This window comes from Amblyomma americanum, chromosome 7 (genome assembly GCF_052857255.1).
Source record: "Amblyomma americanum isolate KBUSLIRL-KWMA chromosome 7, ASM5285725v1, whole genome shotgun sequence".
Taxonomy (NCBI): domain Eukaryota; kingdom Metazoa; phylum Arthropoda; class Arachnida; order Ixodida; family Ixodidae; genus Amblyomma; species Amblyomma americanum.
The window spans coordinates 84,955,108-84,974,183 of record NC_135503.1 but is presented as its reverse complement, the minus strand read 5'-3'; the positions used below and the strand labels follow the sequence as shown (position 1 = coordinate 84,974,183).

Genomic DNA, 19,076 nt, shown 5'->3' with positions numbered 1-19,076 from the left:
AAAAATTCAGTCCGAAGCAAAACATCAATTAAAGACCCCTGGAATGCAGTGGACTGTTTTTTTCCCTGTATTTAACTGCACTCTTGCTTAAACGACTTGAGTGATTTTCCTTTTTTGATATGGCGTGTACAAAGAGAACGTATTCATTGAGCACCGGAGATGCTAGCCCAGCTAAGAGTTTCCCTTGCTATTTCAGTATGATGTTGATGACGCGAAAGCACGAGATTTTTTGTGAAGTGTTTAGGGAGAATTATCAATGCAAGTCTCTCGAGAGCGTTTAAGGTGTTCAGTTGCGTGCGATACTTCAAATGATACACGCTCTAGAAATTGATTAGAAGTACGATTTACAGAAATACTGCGCGTTCTAAACATACCAAAATGCTAAACTCTGCACTTAGCGGAATGTCTGGAGATGCTGAATATACTGTAGTGTGCTTCTAGAGTTGGTGATTTTTTTTTTGTCACCATCTATTTTATGGTCATACTAAGGCCGAGATTTTGTCGACATCGTGCAGCCAACTGATTTTGTAACTCTTTAGTGACACTCACTGGCGTTTTGATGATTCCCCCCTGCCAAAAAACATGCACCCGGAGTATAACAAACACAGGAGGCAAAAACGAGCTGAGGCATTATAAATTAGATTCGTCAAAATTTCGGAACATGAGGTGGCCTATGTAGAAACGGCGGGAGGTGGGGGTGGTTTTACGGTGGCAACAGTTGTCAGTGGTCGGCGCATTCCCGTGACAGCTGCCACTTTGCTTGGACGGAGCATAGGAATTGCCGAGGAGATTGCGATCGCGCTAGCTTGCGTTGGAACGGAAGCGAAGTTTGTCATCAGTGACAGCAAAAGTGCCATACAAAATTTTATCAAGGGAAGGATCTCGCCCTTAGCGGCCAGAATCGTAGGCTAGAGAAAGTTGGATAGGAAAATTGAAATAATCTTGACTCCGGCGCACGACACCGTCCCCGGCAACGAGGCGGCCCACGAGCTGGCTCGAGATCTCTACCGCCGAGCCGCGACAGGACCCCTCGTTGATCGAGGAAGCGGAGAGCGCATGATAAAATATTGGGAGATCACGCAGCATTATAGATTGGAGCGTAGACTGGTACCCTCACCAGATCCGAAGTTAGACAACAGACAAGCAGTCGCGTGGCGGCGGCTGTAAACTTACACGTATCCGACTCCCGCTTATGCCGATCAACATGTTCTCCGAAGCCAAGAGCGATAAATGTAACCTTCGTGGCGCAAAAGGGACCCTCAACCACATAATATGGGAATGCCCGTAATCTCCCAGGGCATGCAAAATATAGACAGTAGAGACACCTAGGAGACCCTGCTGCGCAGCTCGGACCCTGAGTTCCAGCTCGTGCTCGTCCAACTGGCTGAAGAGGCTGCTGGAACCCAAGACTTCCCAGCCTGCATCTGAGGCGGCGGCACCCGCCCCCTGACCTGCGTGTCGGGGGGTGGGTAGAGCACCTTATTCGTTGGATATCAAAGTTTATTCCATCCGTCTATCTGTAGGAGCAGCGCAAACAACGTTCAGCGCTGGCAGCACGTGCGGCAACCAAACTCAGGAGAGAGGCATGGCGTTGTACGTAAAAGCTTGATCCGCCTGACCGTAAAGGTAAAATAAGTCACAGACGATCAATCTCATTCAAGCGGAAGAGTATCCATCAGCATCAGTGTACGCCTCACCACCTAGCCGCTTTCCCCGCACCCCTCGACTATATGTGGTGGTTTTCCTCTCTGTCTCCTCCCACCAACTCACCCTCTCTCTTTTCACTTCCCTTTCATTCCCTCTCCCTCTCACCCTTTACTTCTCTCCACTTCTCGTTCGCTCTCCGAGCCTTCAAACTATGCCTGTAACACCGGACACTATTTGCATTAATGATGCTACAAATGCGAACGCATGAAAACTAGTGCGTGACATCCGGAGCCGCCACAAAGGCAGATGGCATAAAAAATAGCGCCGACCAGAAAAGAAAACACTAGCAAAGTGTTTCGATAGTCGGCGTTTTCCGGGAAAGGGTTCCGGGAGCCAGTCGTCGCTCAGGGAAGCGCCTATTAGGAAAGCGTGCGAACAGAAGTACGGGTGCTAGCCTGGAGGCGGGGAATTTCAAGGAATGTCGCTGCTTCTAAAACGAAAGGATGAATTATCAGAGGATTCTAGAGCTCTGCCTGAATGCATCACTGCGTGGATAATCGATCAAAGAGGAGTCTGCGCTGCAACTATTTAAACGCGGATAACTTTACGGCAGCGATCTGCACCGCGTTCTGGGCACGACACTCCAAACATGAATTACACTATATTAAAGAAAAAGAGACTAGGCTCTCCTCTTGTGCACTAATCTAGGCCACTCTGCCAAAGCTCTGGAGTGGATTTCCATCGCCAAGAATACGGAATACCTAACGTTTGCACCAAAACCAACTTCCCTCCTAAAGACATTCCAAGTTCTAGAAGTTACGAATATTTCACCGTACTTTCAATCTCCTCCATTTTGTAACCTGAGGACCTCCGATAGCGCTTCAGAACGTTTCTCCCTCTTGCTGACTCAATAAAGATCTTATGCTTTGCAATGGGAATATCTCCGTTGCTAAGAGTAAGCATTCCGCATATTTAGTAATCGAAAACTACCCCCGGACCTGGACACCTACCATAGCCTGCCCCTGAAAGGGAGCGTGCTGGAGGACATCGCAATCCATTTTTGTTTCCACGTAGGCAAATTCTTGTTTAGGTGTTTAGAGTGTATAACAAACCCCGTGCGGCTATGCATCCTGTGTGACGAAATGTGGGCGCCCACCGGAGCGGGCTAAGTGGCCGACGAAAGTGGCGTACTCACTGCTTCAATTGTTTAAAAGTGAATGATCTGTCAGGCATTAATAATAGAGGATGTGGTGCATGAGTTGAGTCATTTTTTTTGCAAGCGAATAAACCCTTCGTGGTATTAGCTTACTCTTTTGTTCCTATCTGCCAGGAAAAAAAATGAAAAAAATGGTTTTTGTGGCAAGGAAACCAATTATTATTGGGGCAAGGAAATGGCGCAGTAACTGTCTCGCATCTCGGCGAACACCTGAACCGCACCATAGGGGAAAAAAGATGATGAGAGTGAAAGAGGAAAGAGAGAAAGAGGGGCCGTAGTGGAGGTCTCCTCAACAATTTCGAACGCCTGAGGATCTTTAACCTCCACTGAAATCGCACAGCACATGAGCGCATTTTGCGTTTCGCCTCCATGGAAACGGGGCCGCCGAGGTCGTGTTCGAGCCCGGGTACTCCGGATCAGTAGACGAGCGCCTTAACCAATGAGCCACCACGGCGGGTGCTCTACCTTTCGGCCCCGATCCCTTTCCGGGGTGGAACAGAAAAGCCTCTTAGTGGAACCCACTTGCGACAAGGCTGCTTCCTTTCAGCTTGCGTCTGTGGGCATTCAAAATAGGGAACGTCGCATAACGCAGACTGAGACTATTATAAAGGCTGCATAAGAAAACCTGCTGGAAATTAACGCGCAAACTTTTCTTCAGAGTGTACAAGTGAATGCGTCAAGTTATTTTTGCTTGCTTTCCTTTCAGTGTGGAAGCTCTATGGACTGCTGCTTGCCGTATTCCTGCCTTCATGGCGTGTGTGCTTTCATGTAGCGCGCATACTTTAGTAAGTGCGGCCGCAGGTACTGAGTGAATGATGATAATAAATTTCTTCGGAACCTTTTTTTGCCTGATTAACGGCAAGTGCAGCCCCTGTGCCTTTTAATGTACCACCAGAAGTATGCTGAGTCTTTAATAAACAGAAATCTAAAGTGTACGTGTATACATTCGCTACACTTTAGCACAAATTAGGCACATAGGAGTTCAAAGGAAATAGTTTGTCGACGAGCGCACTCTCTTTCAGGTGGTGGTAGTGATGAAAACTTTTTATTCAGTGAAGAGAGCTCGCAGGCCAAAATGGTCTTTTGCATGAGCGGAGTCCTTAGACCGGGACCACACTGGACGAGGCCGCTACACGCGCCCGTTGGACTAAAGCATTTTGAAGCTCCAGGCCTAGGCAGTTGAGCAGGGCTCCCTCCCATACCTCTCGGGAAGGGGAAGGGTTTGGAGGATGGGAAGGATTCTTCTGGCATGCCCAAACCATGTGGAAGTTATCGGACACTTCCTCACAGTGAGGGCAGCGCCCATTATATGAGGTCTAAAATGTTTTGCTATTACAGGACGCAACAGTGTTGGTCTTCAGGCCCCTGAGAGTTTGCTCATCCGCTTTACGGGCAGAGTATGCTGCCCAAGCCATGGAGTAGGCTTAAATAACTTATAATGCGCAATACTTACGGGTGGCGCCGAAAACAAATTCCCTCTTCAAAAAACATGCAAAGCTCTAGCACAACTGTTACGAAGATTTTGACCGAAGTTTTATTCTCCTCTATTCCCTGAGAGCGACGCCTCCAGTGCACGTGGTTAAAAAAATTACTTGCGGTTTAACTGCACCTGAACCTGGTTAGAGAGCGAAAGCTGTCGAGTATAGGGCAACTAGATGCGGCTTGGCGTCTGTAACGCTCTGTGCGTTCCACACACAAGATAGGTAGCGCGCCCAACCTGCCACCCTGGCAGGTGGAAATTTAATGGTTGACCGCGAGAGGTTATTCGCCCAAAGAAAGCTGCGTCCTATAGCTGAAGTCCCGTGTGCGCGCCACAACGTTGCCAGCGCAAATCGATGCTGCCCTCATCGCTTTCTCACCACTGCCACGCACCTGAAAAGGTGATTGAGGCCTCCGCTGATCCAGGGAGCCAGTTATGTGCCCTTCCTTTCGCCAAAATCATCGGAGCCTAGAACGTTGTTAACGACAACGCCATTGAGCGCCATGAACGCGGACGGCCTATGGCAACAGAGGCGAGAGTTCTGTTAAGGGTGCGGCTGAGTTACGTGATAGCTGTCACGTGGTTCAAGGTCCACTCAAGGTGAAACGCGCGCACACGGTGAAGAAACTACGTAAGGGAGTAGTAAAGCTTTCGCTTTAAAAACTAGAAAGGTGAAACGGACATAGGGGCTACGCTTGCAGTTATTTTGGAACAACGGTGACCACAGTTTTTGCTTGGCTTGTGGAGTTAAACGTCCCAAAGCGACTCAAGGTCAGAGGGTCGCCGTAGTGAATGACTCCGGAAATTTCGATCCCCTGGGGTTCTTTAACGTGCATTAACATCGCGCAGTGCACGGGTGTCCAAAATTCCGCCTGCATCAAAATTTAGCCGCCTCGGCAGGCATCGAACCGCCGTATTTCGAGTCAGCAGCCGAACGCCATTGTCAATGATCCACTGCGGCGGGTCGGTGATCACATTTTTATGGGGTTTTAATCTTGCGCGTAACCAAATTAAGCAAGCGAAAAAATGTAGAACCTCATTAATCATCAAATCCTTGAAACAACGATAAGGAACTGAAAACAACCAGCTTGAAGCAAGCTAACTATCCTGAAGGCAAGAGAAGAAGCAACTGAATGACGCCATAGGTGGTATCAAAGGAAATTGGACTACGAAGGCGAAAGTTGAATGGCATACAAAACATAACGCTGTAATACAGACCTTAAAATAAACAGAAACAAAGTCGAATGACATATAGCCGACATGGACTGCTAGGAATAAACGCAACAAAAATGGGTACAAAGGGGACGGAAGACTATAGAATACAGCATGTTTAAGATGGCTGAAGATGAGCACTACAATATAAAAGCCACAAACGTGCGCTATAACTTATAATGAAATGAGGATGAAGGGTATGTTTAAATCCAATAACGAACTTGGGACCAGAGTACTAGCAGTGTGAGGTAAAAATATAGGGCGCAAAATTTCGTAAAAGATTAGACTTAAAAAAAACTGAATTGCCGTGCCATTTTCAACAGAAACTTAAGAATAATTTTAAAAATTAAAACGGAACAAAAAGTTAGGACACAGGTGAGACAGAGCTGATTCAACAAGAATAAGAATGAAACAATCTCAAGTATGTGCGCGCAAGTGAGCCCAATAAACCGTTTTCTTTGAGAAGATCTTTTGTCCGTCTTCATCGCTCCTTCGACTGCCGTCACCACTACGTGACAATATAGCACAAAGAATAAATTATGTTAGCATATTAAACTACCGTGTAATCGATGTCTTTTACCCAATATTCTCATTTACCACATGGACACGCACTTGATATCTGTTCTTGGTAAATATTTCATAGTCCGAACATCGCTTTAGGCAGTGAATGTATTGTTGAATTGCAAGCTCTCTCTCTCTCTCTCTCTCTCTATATATATATATATATATATATATATATATATATATATATATATATATATATATATATATATATATATATATATATATATATATATATATGTAAACGTCCTCAAAGATTTTGCTAAAGCAAGATCATTGCATTCTTTCACTATTTTCACGTTCTCCTCTTGCATACTTCTCTTTAGAGAAATCTCTACTTAGCCGCCACAGGTCGGAACTTTTTAAACTGTATTTCAGGCGACGGGACTGTTTCAAATGTTCAAAGCAGATTGTCTAGTCGTAACGTAAAAAATAAAACTGGGACCGAAAATAAACACGTGTAAGTTACAGTATCTTTGTGCAGCACAAGCTGCATTAGATTTAAGGGGAGACTCTTCACGGCAGAACATAAGTAAATATAAATTTTTGATGGTCACCTGATGCCCACTTAAAGCCGGATATTTCTGAGGAAAGACGGCAGATATAGTCACAGAAAACCAAATTCGTAGATGATTGAAGAGTCCACTTTTAAAAAAGCGAAAGGCAGGACGCCAATATACTGCAATTAGGCCAAATTCATTCAGACGTGGTGGTGTAATCCGACTTTGGAGTTCCTTAAGCGTGGGCTACCAGCCAAGTAATGGAGTCCTCTTGGATAGTATATCACTTTTATCCCGATGCCGCTGTTGAAGAGAAGTCTTTATAAACGACTATAGCCCGTATTGCTGGGTTGTGCTTGCCGCTGTCCATTCATGAGGTCAAACTGGCTCACAGAGTTGTGCGAAGCTTGAGCTTGGCGAAACCATAAATAAGTAAATACTGCCGCGACTGGGATTAAATCACGCGGTGGAGCGAACAGATCACCTCTGTTGGTCACTGCACGACAGCACTGTGGTATTGTAGCAGATGATCAGGCGTTGTGTTGAACTGCAACGCACTGTCGCGTTGGGCATTGTTCATCTTCGTCTTCAACTGATGCTTTTATGGAACTAATATACACACACTGGCGTTTTACACTCCTCATCACCGTCAACAACTAACACTACTAGAATGATGAAGATAATCATGCGCCGGTGAGGAAGCTCTTGGGGCGGCCGGCTGACGGTCGTGCTAGAAGACTGCTACCTGTCACACCGCCTCTCGCCCGGAGCCTCATTATTACTTGAGCAAGCGTTTTCGTCGCTGGCGCTTAACACCCTTCACTTCTATCGAACTAGTATCGTCGCCAGACGCGGCAACGACCCTGAAAAGCAAACCAATGAGCCAAACAGGCTAAACTTTTACTTTCGCGCGCCTGCTCGGTTTAACTATGTTAAAACCAGACCGTTTTTTAAGGAAAGATTGGCTAAACACACTAGTTAACAGGTATCAACCATTCCAAGACAAGTTCTTTACAATAATCCTGGCTTATTACCTTTTATGCTTCCATATCCTTCGGCTTCTCTTGAGAGTTTAACCATACAAAGGGTTCTTATGTCCGCCAATAACAACTACTGATACTTGAAGATTGCAGTGATCGAAGCGCCCAAACGCAAGCATTGTCAATAGATTTTATTGGCCGTGTTATATGTGGTGGCAGTCATTAAAAATGGTACCACCGGTGACCTTCCTACAGCGTTTGCTGATGGAACGCTTTTGCGGCCGGTAAGCGATCATGCAGCGTTGGTGGCCCGGACCTGCAACCGAATCCGGGCCTCGACCCATGACGCAGCTTAGTGCGCAGTGCATGACGAAGAAGAGCTGCTTGCTAGAAAGGTCTACTTCCGGCAGGCTTCCTTTGAAGCCGGTCGAGGTAGTGTTCTGTAGGTTAGCCCTCAGGAATGCTAAGTAGGCTATCTTAGAGCCCAGGACGTCAGCACGGCGGGCCTTGTCGGCGAGCTTAGCCTCGTCGAGCTTCTTTTGTCGCCAGCTGTCGTGCTGCGCAGCGTAGGGAGACGAGACAAAGACAAAAACAATTAAAAAAACCATCGAACATGCAATTATGGCTGAGGCTGACCTTCAAAACGGCAAAATTATCAGTGAAGCTCTGCTGGCGTGCAACAAAACTGTTCCGCCGAATGACGCGGTCACGAACAAAACTCGTATCTGCTATATTTCAGCTGCGTTGAACTGTAAATCAATTTGTAGGCGCTCGTACGAATGATCAGAAAATTCCTTTATCGTCACTTTCCTGTGTAAACTTTGTTTTGCATGTGAACCTTTAGCTCCCACCCATTATCTTGCTTGAGACCGGCGAAGGCATGGCACCAAACAAACCAGCCCCCGTGTCAGTTTGTAGCTGGTCTCCGGCTCAGCTTGCCAGGCTGAATCGGGGACATCTCCTCTGAGACCCAGACCGCTACCCTCACACGCTCTAAGGCTGTCTGGGAGTGCACAGACAAGTGCGCGAAGGTGACACTCATTTTTATCAGGCATGGACAAAAAACAGTGCCGACTTTCAATTAATTCCCAACAAATCATGCAAGTGAATGACCTAAACATGTATAAAACAATCTTTTCCGCCAAATTCCACCTCTGTGGGAAAGTTTAGGGAGAACAAGCGAGCGGATTTTCCGCGAAAAGTTTTTTCGGTAGTCTCTAAGCGACGCAGCAGTCGGTATGGCGCCAATTAAATATTGATAATTCAGGCTCCGCGCGTAAATATCTCAGTTAAGAAGGAAAGCCTACCTTAGCAATGCCGGCGTGCAAGCAATAGACGGCGTTGCCGTCGACGGTGTCTGCTCGTTCCCAGAATTCCCGCCAGTGGGTGGCGATGGCCGGATCGTTGTGCTGCCGCTGCGCCAGCTCGTGCGCCATAGCTTTGCTGATGACCTGTTTCGGACAAGGGTTATATACTAATTAGAATAACAATAGTGCGACTGTTTCTGTGCTGATGTGAGTGAAAAGAGGGAAAGAGAGATAGCGGTTGGGTGGCTTTTAATGTCCTCAGTCATTTAATGGTAAGGCGGAGGCCGACGCTTCGAGGATTCAACAGCATGACCTTGGGGTGAGCTGCGAAATGCCACAGCCACTTATTCAAACGGCCAATAAACCATCTTCTTCGGCAAGCGATACCATGCCGCTAACACGCGCTAATAGTAGGCAGAGGGTCTGTACGTTGGGCGGAGCAAACAACGCAGTGGAAGTCAGCGACCTGAAAGGATCGAACCGTCAAGAAAGAAGCATAACTCTCATCTCAGTTAGCGGCGTTAGAAATAATGGAAATAATGCTCAGAAGGAGAACCTGTTGTGATGCATGTAGAGATAGGGGTGCCGCCGTTTATTACGTTCTGACCACTGGTAATCCAACAGAGAGAGTTTGCAGGCAACTGGGCTCTCTCTAACAGCTGTTCATTCCTCCCATAAAACCTACAGCGTGAAACTCTTCCTCAGCAAACGCTTTAACTACCAGGGCTCTCTCCCTGCAGCCATTAGGAGTTGCAGGATGTTTGTTTTCTTTGACTGTGGAATGCGGTGGACATGTTTGTCGCCTCTGACTCACATTTCATGTAAACTGCATCGATTGCTAATTCCTGTCAAGATAAAAAAAGAGAGCAGCTTTTCAGCACCAAGAAAAAACTGGTATGCCTTATCAGAAGTCCTCAACAAGCACCACGCAGCGAAGACATGTTTTCTTTACATGAATTTGGGGAGAGACTTTCTCGTAATTATCGCAATTTCTTATGAACAATTATAGCTTTATTCCTAACAGAGAAAATTTCACGGCCTTCTGGAATGCCATTCGCTATTTCGTATAGCTTTTTACAGGCAGCTACTTCCCGAAGAAAAATGCTTCGTAGAAACGAACGACACTTCGGTTGAAAGAAAAAAATATGCTGCCATCGTCTGGAATGTGTTGAAGTAATGACTGTTAGCTGTTTGGTAGCGCCATCCATCGTCCTTGCGAAGTATTGCGACGTGTTTAGGCTACTTTTCTATACCTCACGGCAAGCAGGTGCCTACCGCCTTGAGCGCGCATATTTTTGAACAATTTGGGACGAAAAAGTTTTCCGACTTTTTGGAGGGCCATTTCTCCTTACCTCACGGCGGTAGGTGCCCGGTTGTCATGAGGCATGAAATTGTGAGCTGCTGAGTGCTAACCACGGTGGTGTTGCCGTCACGGCCACCATGTTAAGCCCAAACATAACTAAATATTAAACTAAGTAAGCGATATTGGTATCTAACATGTTCTACTCATAGAGCTCGTTAATAATATGCCATTAGATAGATCCTGAGGTTATCGGTTAATTATAGGCAATTAAACATAAACCTAAATATAAATTAATAACGTATAATAACCAATAATTTATAAGCCGAACCAGTTAATTCTGGTGTATAACGTGTTCTACTCATTTAGAGGATTCCAACTACCTAATTAGTTTTATGACGAACTAAGTATTTGCTGAGGTATATGCGATTAAATACAGTCACAGGACTAATTATGACGTAACAAAACCGGTAACGTCACAAATCAATCAACAATTCGATATACTAAATACGTCACCAATCAATCACCAGTTGAGTTGCAATATTGAATTACTATGGGTGCTGCCATCTTGAATTCCTCGGACAGGAAATCTCACGACGAAGACAGGTAGCAGCAGACTCCAAGAAATCGTGAAACGTGATATTAGTTTTGTCAAATTCCCGTAAACCTTCGCGCTTCGTAGCGGAACATCAGCATATCCACTCATCCAGGCTGGGTGCGCTGCACTCTGGCTAGGAGGACACGGCCTGTCTGGACAAATAAATGAATATGGCACAAACGTATACTCCAGTCAGAAGGCATTCCCAGCACTCCTTCATTTCTAAGAGTGAAGAGCGCTCAAGATGGCCTTCAACGGCCAGTGTCTGCACAGGTCGTTTTTTATGCGCCGAACAACTAGTTATTTAGTCTTCGCACTAATCTTTCCGAAAATAACACTGATAATTGGTTTAAAGCGGCTGTCCGTGGAAAAGCTTGTTTTAAATCCACATCTTTACAAGTTGTCCTTTCAACATGCCCATTGTTCGCCTGATGTTTCAGGAGTTCCGAAGTAAGCATTTATTGCGAATATTTCGCAAGAACAACTTCGACAACACAGTCTTTGATGCAACGGAAAGTGCATTGAAAACTCTGCTTAGCCTATAGAGAAGCAAAAAGGAGTAAACTTTCTCTATAGCGAAAGTGTATTGAAAACGCTGTTTAGCCTATATAGGAGCAAAATGAGTAAACTTTCCTTATAGCTCACACCGGACAGGCCGCCATTGGAATCTGAACCTGGCAACGTTTAACGCTAGAACATTAGCTAGTGAGGCTAGCCTAGCAGTGCTGTTCGAGGAACTAGTGGGAATTAAATGGGATGTGATAGGGCTTAGCGAAGTTAGGAGGACAGGTGAGGCGTATACAGTACTAAAGGACGGACATATACTGTGCTATCGCGGGTTAGAGGGTAGACGAGAACTAGGTGTGGGTTTCCTCATTAATAAGGATATAGCTGGCAATGTAGAGGAGTTCTACAGTATTAACGAGAGGGTAGCAGCTATAGTAATTAGGCTGAATAGGAGGTACAAGCTGAAAGTGGTCCAGGCCTACGCACCCACATCCAGCCATGATGACCAGACCGTTGAAAGCTTCTATGAGGACGTAGAATCAGCAATGAATAGAGTAAAATCGCAGTACACTGTACTGATGGGCGACTTCAATGCGAAGGTGGGCAAGAAGCAGGCTGACGACCACGCGGTAGGTGACTATGGGATAGGCTCTAGAAATAGCAGGGGAGAGTTATTAGTCGAATTCGCGGATAGAAATAATTTACGGATCATGAATACCTTCTTCCGCAAACGAGAAAACAGGAAGTAGACCTGGAAGAGCCCCAATAGTGAGATTAAAAATGAAATAGACTTCATACTATGCGCTAAACCTGGCATCATTCAGGATGTGGCCGTCCTCGGAAGGGTGCGTTGCAGCGACCATAGAATGGTAAGGTCTAGAATTAGCCTAGACTTGAAGAGGGAACGGAAGAAGCTAGCGGAAAAGAAGACCATTAACGAGTTAGCCGTAAGAGGGAAAGCACAGGAGTTTAGGATAGCGCTGCAAAACAGATACTCGGCTTTAACTGAGGAAGATGATCTTGATGTTCATTCAATGCACGATAACCTGACATCAATAATTACGGAGTGCGCAGTAGAAGTAGGCGGTAGGACAGTTCGAAAAGATACCGGGAAGCTATCTCAGGTGACGAAAGATCTGATTAAGAAGCGCCAAAACATGAAGGAATCTAACACTACCGATAGAATAGAACTAACGGAGCTATCAAAGTTAATAAATAAGCGCAAGGTAGCCGACATAAGGAAGTTTAATATGGAGAGAATCGAGCATGCTCTAAAGAATGGAGGTAGCCTAAAAACAGTGAAGAGGAAACTAGGCATAGGTAAAAACCAGATGTATGCATTAAGAGACAAGCAGGGCAATGTCATTAGCAATATGGATAAGATAGTTAACGTAGCCGAAGAGTTCTACACAGACCTGTACAGTAGCCAATGTAATCAGAACGCTAATGAGAAAGACAGCAGTGCACAGCAATGCGTCATCCCGCCAGTAACGAAAGATGAAGTAAAGAAAGCCTTAGAAGCAATGAAAAGGTTAAAAACAGCTGGGGAGGATCAGGTAACAGCAGATCTGTTGAAGGATGGAGGGGACATCGTGCTAGAAAAACTAGCCACCCTGTATACGCAATGCCTTATGACCTCGACTGTACCAGAAGCTTGGAAGAATGCAAACATTATCTTAATTCATAAGAAGGGAGACGCCAAGGACTTGAAAAATTACAGGCCGATCAGCTTACTATCCGTTGCCTACAAAGTATTCACTAAGGTAATCGCTAATAGAGTCAGGGCAACGTTAGACTTTAATCAACCAAATGATCAGGCAGGCTTTCGTAAAGGATATTCTACAATAGATCATATTCACACCATCAATCAGGTGATAGAGAAATGCGCAGAATATAACCAACCTCTATATATAGCTTTCATTGATTACGAGAAAGCATTCGACTCAGTGGAAACCTCAGCAGTCATACAGGCATTGCGTAATCAGGGGGTAGAAGAGCCTTATGTCAAAATACTGGAAGATATATATAGCAACTGCACAGCTACTAAAGTCCTCCATAAAGTCAGCAATAAAATTCCAATAAGGAAGGGCGTCAGGCAAGGAGACACGATCTCGCCAATGCTGTTCACCGCATGTTTGCAGGAGGTATTTCGAGGCCTGAATTGGGAACAGTTGGGAATAAGAATAAATGGAGAATACCTAAATAATCTGAGATTTGCTGATGACATTGCCTTGCTGAGTCACTCAGGAGGTGAACTGCAAATCATGATCAACGAGTTAGACAGGCAGAGCAGATCGATGGGTCTAAAAATTAACATGTAGAAAACCAAGGTAATGTTCAACAGCCTAGCAAGGGAACAACAGTTCACAATTGGCAGCGAGAGCCTAGAAATTGTGCCGGAATACGTCTACTTAGGGCAGGTAGTGACAGCTGATCCGGATCATGAGAGGGAGATAACTAGAAGGATAAGAATGGGGTGGAGTGCATATGGCAAATTCTCGCAGATCATGAGTGGCAGTTTACCAATTTCCCTCAAGAGGAAAGTGTACAACAGCATAATCTTACCGGTACTCACCTATGGGGCAGAAACGTGGAGGCTAACGAAAAGAGTTCAGCTTAAGTTAAGGATAACGCAGCGAGCCATGGAAAGAAAAATGATAGGTGTAACGTTAAGAGATCGGAAGCGGGCAGAGTGGGTGAGAGAACAAACACGGGTTAATGACATCCTAGTCGAAATCAAGAGAAAGAAATGGGCTTGGGCAGGGCATGTAATGCGAAGGCAAGATAACCGCTGGTCTTTAAGGGTAACGGAGTGGGTTCCAAGAGAAAGTAAGCGTAGCAGGGGGCGGCAGAAGGTTAGATGGGCGGATGAGATTAAGAAGTTTGCAGGCAAAGGGTGGATGCAGCTGGCAAAGGATAGGGTTAATTGGAGAGACATGGGAGAGGCCTCTTTGCCCTGCAGTGGGTGTAGTAGGGCTGATGATGATGATGATGATGATGATGATGATAGCTCACACCGTTTTAGGGTTCGGGTATGTTGCTCCTCTACCAGGGCCGATTTAGATTCCTAAATATACGCAATGCTTACTGCAAGCAAGTATAGGCATATTCTCACCGAGAAGCTTAGTAACTTGATGCAGTTATCAATGGGAGGAGTCGTTTAAACGCCGCCACGGATGCCTTGAGGTTAGTAATTTTTCTTAATTGAAACCTTGGTTCATATCCTTGTAACTTGTAAAACTTAGCATGTTTTGAAGAGAGAAATTGTTTCCGCTGGCAATCTTGACTATTACGTACATTTATTGATTAAAATCTACCCCAGGATTTGGGCAGAATACCCCACCCCTCTAAGGAAGTGCGCTAGAAGGCTGCTTAACGCCTTTTTACTTCTATATGGGCTAAATCGTGTTTAGAGTATACTACATCAGCATACATTGCATAAGAAATACTGGCCAGCTCTCGGCATGCATGCCGGGACTTCAGGTTCGGCGCTAGGTGAAGTGAAATAATAAATTTAGTGGAGACTTCGAAAATACAATCCTGTTAGGTAACGGAACCTTCAAGTCGTGGCTTCGTAGCAAGGACCTCTTATACTCGCACCTGGCCCAATGTGGCGAACTTGTACTCGGATGGAGCCGTGGCGTCGTAGAAAGGAGGCCGGAAGAATGCGCCGGGCTTCTCCACGTGGGCCACGGAAGCCATTCGCGGAAGCAGTGCTTGCACTAGCGGTGGCAAGGCGTTCCAGGCGCGAAGGTGCCGAAGCCAGCGGAAGGCAAAGCTGCGCTTCGAGACCTCTGGGTCTTCCCAGATGCTCTGCGTGTAACGGCCGTGATAGATCATTCATTGTAAGGTCCCTGCAATGTGATTATATTGAGCGCGGAAACTAAGTTCACCGTTCATAGTCTCGCACTGCACAAATTACCAGAAAGAACGAGGTATTCAATGGTGTCAGTTTTTCCAACCCCGCGTTTGCAACTAAAGAACGTTAATTGCATAAACGCCCTCCGCTCTACCACATAATCTCTGAATCCCCGATTTCCCCGGGAGAATCGCCTGTCTTCCCTTCCACCCCCGAGTCAAGGGAAGCCGGGCTGCCTGACTACACGCTGAACGGGCAGCAGAAGCTTTTTGTTGAGGTCTCGCAATGGAACGTGCCGCTAGTGCCCTGGACGAAGGACTCGCTGAAGCCATCGATGCCTAACCAAATGGACTTTCAATAAAGTCTCTTATTCTTTCCTTCCTGCAGCTTATCTGCTTCTAACTTCTCCCCATCCTTCCCGAACGCGTGCGAAACTTGCGGCTAATTGTCAACTTTAACATAAAAGAACTTGAAGATATCGCCATTCTTTACTGCTTCTTTTCAATTCTCTTAGTGTGCTTTAGGGATAGACATAAATTTCGATGCTTTTAATTGACCTTAGCCCTTTAGAAATTAAGAGCAGGAAAAAAAGCAATCCCATGCAAGCCGCCCATGAACATTGGAAAGCGCTGCTTATGAGGCCCAGTTTTAGGTGGCAGCAATAACCATAGGCTTCTAGCAGCCAATATATAATCGCTTTGCTGCTTTTGGAGAAGAATATTTACCATGTTTTTTGTAGCCTAATAATTGTAACTCCGGATCGCATACATGCCTTCTCTTAAAGGCAATGCTGTGTGGTGCCAACGAAAAACAAAGAAAAAAGAAGGGAGAAAGAAAATAGAATACACCACCTCATTTCCGCCATCCAAAGCCGCGAACACACTGACGGAGTTGGCGTCGCGTCCAGCAGTGCTGGGGAACAGTGCCACTTGAGACACGCTGGAGACTGCTCCTCCGGGAGCCACGGCATTGTCACGCTTAGAGAGGTCGATCTTTTCTCCCACAAGGCTTCTGAACACGAAGGCTATGGCGTCCTGGAAATCTCCCATGAACCGTGTGACGTCCACGATGGCCGCGGTGGGCACAGCGTCACTACCTGGGCGTTCATGCATGCTTTACGAAAATCGCGCACGTCCGGTGACCCCTACCACCCGCTGCCATCTTCGTAACAAGCAAATTTTTGTGCCCCTCGGAAGGTTACTTGTCTGTCTGCCTCTCAAAACGAACTAAAAGGGCGTTGGCGTCATTTGTCTATGGCTACACTTTCCGGACTTCCGTGTGGTTAGTATACATTGATAAATAGATGAAGATGCCGAGTAGACTGCTAGAAAGAGCACACTGCTCTGCAGCAGTGCTCACATAAAGTAACTTGAGTGCAACCTGCTGTGCGCATCTACCTTTCCTAGTCATAACAGAAACATTTCCCTATATAGAGCCAATGCCTAGTTTGTAGGATTGAAAGAGGTAACCTTATAGACCGCATTGATGAACATGGGCTTCGACGAATCGGCTTATCATTAAGCGTCCTTAACTGCCAGGCACAAATTTGGTGGCTACCTCCCTCAAGTCTGGTACAGACATTTTGGAGTACAAGTGCTTCGCACTTACGTCACAAAAGATGCTATAGTTCTTAGTTCTACCCTCTGCGTACAGAGTTACATAAGCATCTATGATTAGGCAAATGCCCCAGGGCACATGAAATAGCTACCGCGATAGAAATTTTCAAGAACATTTGTTCTCAGATAAAAAACATTTACTGTAGCCCTGCCTGACTACTCAATTGGTCGTGCGCGATTGTTATAAACTGATGAAATATGCACATCCCCTCGTACCTTGACATTTATGGAGATTTAATGTCGTCACTACTTCGCAGAAAAAATTTTTCCTGTATACTCGCGTTCTATGAACTTCTCGTCATAGGGCTATGCGGATCAATATTATAAAGTATTTGAGCCGCAACATAATGACGCGCTTTCAGTTGGCGTCAATAGCCTATTGGGCGCGGTAAACTTGTAAAACTAAAAAGGTGCTGCACCATTTATTCACATGTCTAGTGTGCGACCTGTCAAAGCCTGACCGTTGCTCCAGCTAATTTTTAACTGGCATGTAAGCAACGATGGCCCTTGATATTTTACGTGGCATCCAGCCGAAGAATAAGGCACGATGAAAGATGGACAAGAGATGATGTAATGGCTGCTGTCCTAGCGCAAGCGCTTGCGCCTCGCGCCACTGCCAGCTTCCTCTTCTTCGTCACACTACCCGGAGCCACCGAGCTATCGTCCCGTCGCGAATGACACTGACGAAGATGCGCGCGAAAGGAGCTTCACAGGACCATGGACTAGAGATGGCAAGGTGGTGCAGTGCTGGCTGCCATGATGAAAGAGATGAGAAAATGAGTCCTGACTCATGTAGCTTAATTCTGAGCCGCTGGTCGCCAGCAGCCGGTGGCCTAGGCACCTTGGGGCACCGAACGGCATGATCAGGGGTACAGTGTCTTCATATGTGAGCGGCGTCTTGCGTCGGTGGTGTCGGTAGGTCCGCTCATAGCATCGGTTCCCGTTCGTCGTGTCGGGTGGTCGGGGCGGAGGAGCAACAGCGAGGTTGGTTCAGGTCTGGCAGGCTGGGGCACAGCCGGACGAAACAGCCTGAACCCGCAGCCGACGGAAGGGCGGAGACAGAGGGCTCCGAAGAGCAATGACCACGAGGATGAGAGCTGGGAGGTACACCGCAAGCTCCACCAAATGCTACGTGACGGCCAGCCGAAGAATGAAGCACGATGAACGATGGACAAGAGGACTTAATGACCGCTGGCCTAGCGCGACGTAGAAGAAAGCATAGTTTACGCATTACCTTTTAGAGCAGATCGGAGAGAGCTCTACGACATCAGGGAACTGCGCCCACCACAACAAAGCATGTACTTCCGTTCGCCATCACACTCGACACTAAAAAAATGCATTGAATTCAGAAAAATATGTACACATGTCAACAATAAACTTGGAACAGGAATTACAAAATGTCAAAAAGAGCGGAGTTCTATATTTTGAGAGACCTCTTCGTGCAGATAATTCTTGAAACCAGCTGCTTTAGTAGTAAGACTGCGAAGGTTCAGAAGCCGCCATAAAAACATTGCCCGTGGCGTAGCGTACGTGCACTGTATTGTCAGTTTATCTTCGTCCTACAGGTATCCATAATCACAACCATTATAACTGGCGCTTGTGGTAACCTGCTCCAAACTGATATCATAAAGCGGTTGTAGCCTTCCTGTAAACAAAATGAACAGTGAAGAGAACTGTGGCCAAAAATCGCCAATGTTTAACGTACCTTTCCACATTGACAGAGCCGCATAGTGTACACCATTCAGTCTGGCCAGCATGGCGGCGCACTTTGTCTTTGGATGTCTGGGCTGGAAAGGAGTCAGTGAACGCTACATTACCGTAGGTGTCCAAATCAACCTGCTCTTGTCCCATGTCAAACACCCGTGCAAGGAGTCTCAAGAGAATAAACCGAATTATTGCGTCCGAAGTTTACCAGCTTATAAGTGTATTATAAATACACGAAGTGTCGTTCTAACGGCTGCTGCAGCTCTAGCGCATGGGTATCCCGACATATTGCATTCATTTTATACGGCACATGCCTACTTTTTGTGTTCACGGGTTCCAGCCAGAAGCCACTCCCACGGCAAGGTATGATGGCCTGTAAACACTCGGGCCGGAGGTCGTAAAAAAATGGTTTTTAAAATAGGAACTATCTCGCAAATACCACCTTGGCGGTGCGTAACAATATTCACGTAATAGTTGTCTCTAAAAAATGTTTACATAGCGAGGTGTTAAGCGAGAGGGAGAGAGAGTACTCTATTTAAGCCCAATATTAACGTCAAGGATGTCATGAGCTAGGGTCAGCACAGGCGAC

At 46.1% G+C, this 19,076-nt stretch overlaps 1 protein-coding gene and 1 long non-coding RNA gene across 3 annotated transcripts in view; one reads left to right on the top strand and one right to left on the bottom strand.

Annotated features, from left to right (window-relative positions):
- Nucleotides 1-19,076, top strand: part of LOC144097302 (uncharacterized) — a 111,595-nt gene that overhangs the window by 20,293 nt on the left and 72,226 nt on the right. Inside the window, exon 4 of one of the 2 annotated variants that reach the window (XR_013306971.1) lies at nt 3,570-3,706. The exons of the other annotated variant lie outside the window; for it this stretch is intronic. This is a non-coding gene — a long non-coding RNA (uncharacterized LOC144097302). Of the gene's footprint in view, nt 1-3,569; nt 3,707-19,076 lie in introns of those variants that run through there. 2 annotated transcript variants of the gene reach the window in all.
- LOC144097300 (uncharacterized) lies at nt 7,799-18,570 on the bottom strand. Its single transcript, XM_077630045.1, has 5 exons — nt 18,489-18,570; nt 16,019-16,263; nt 14,909-15,121; nt 8,904-9,047; nt 7,799-8,153 (listed from the first exon to the last, which is right to left on the bottom strand). Exons 1-5 carry the CDS (start codon nt 18,538-18,540, stop codon nt 7,800-7,802), a joined length of 1,008 nt encoding a protein of 335 aa, XP_077486171.1. The 5' UTR covers nt 18,541-18,570; the 3' UTR covers nt 7,799.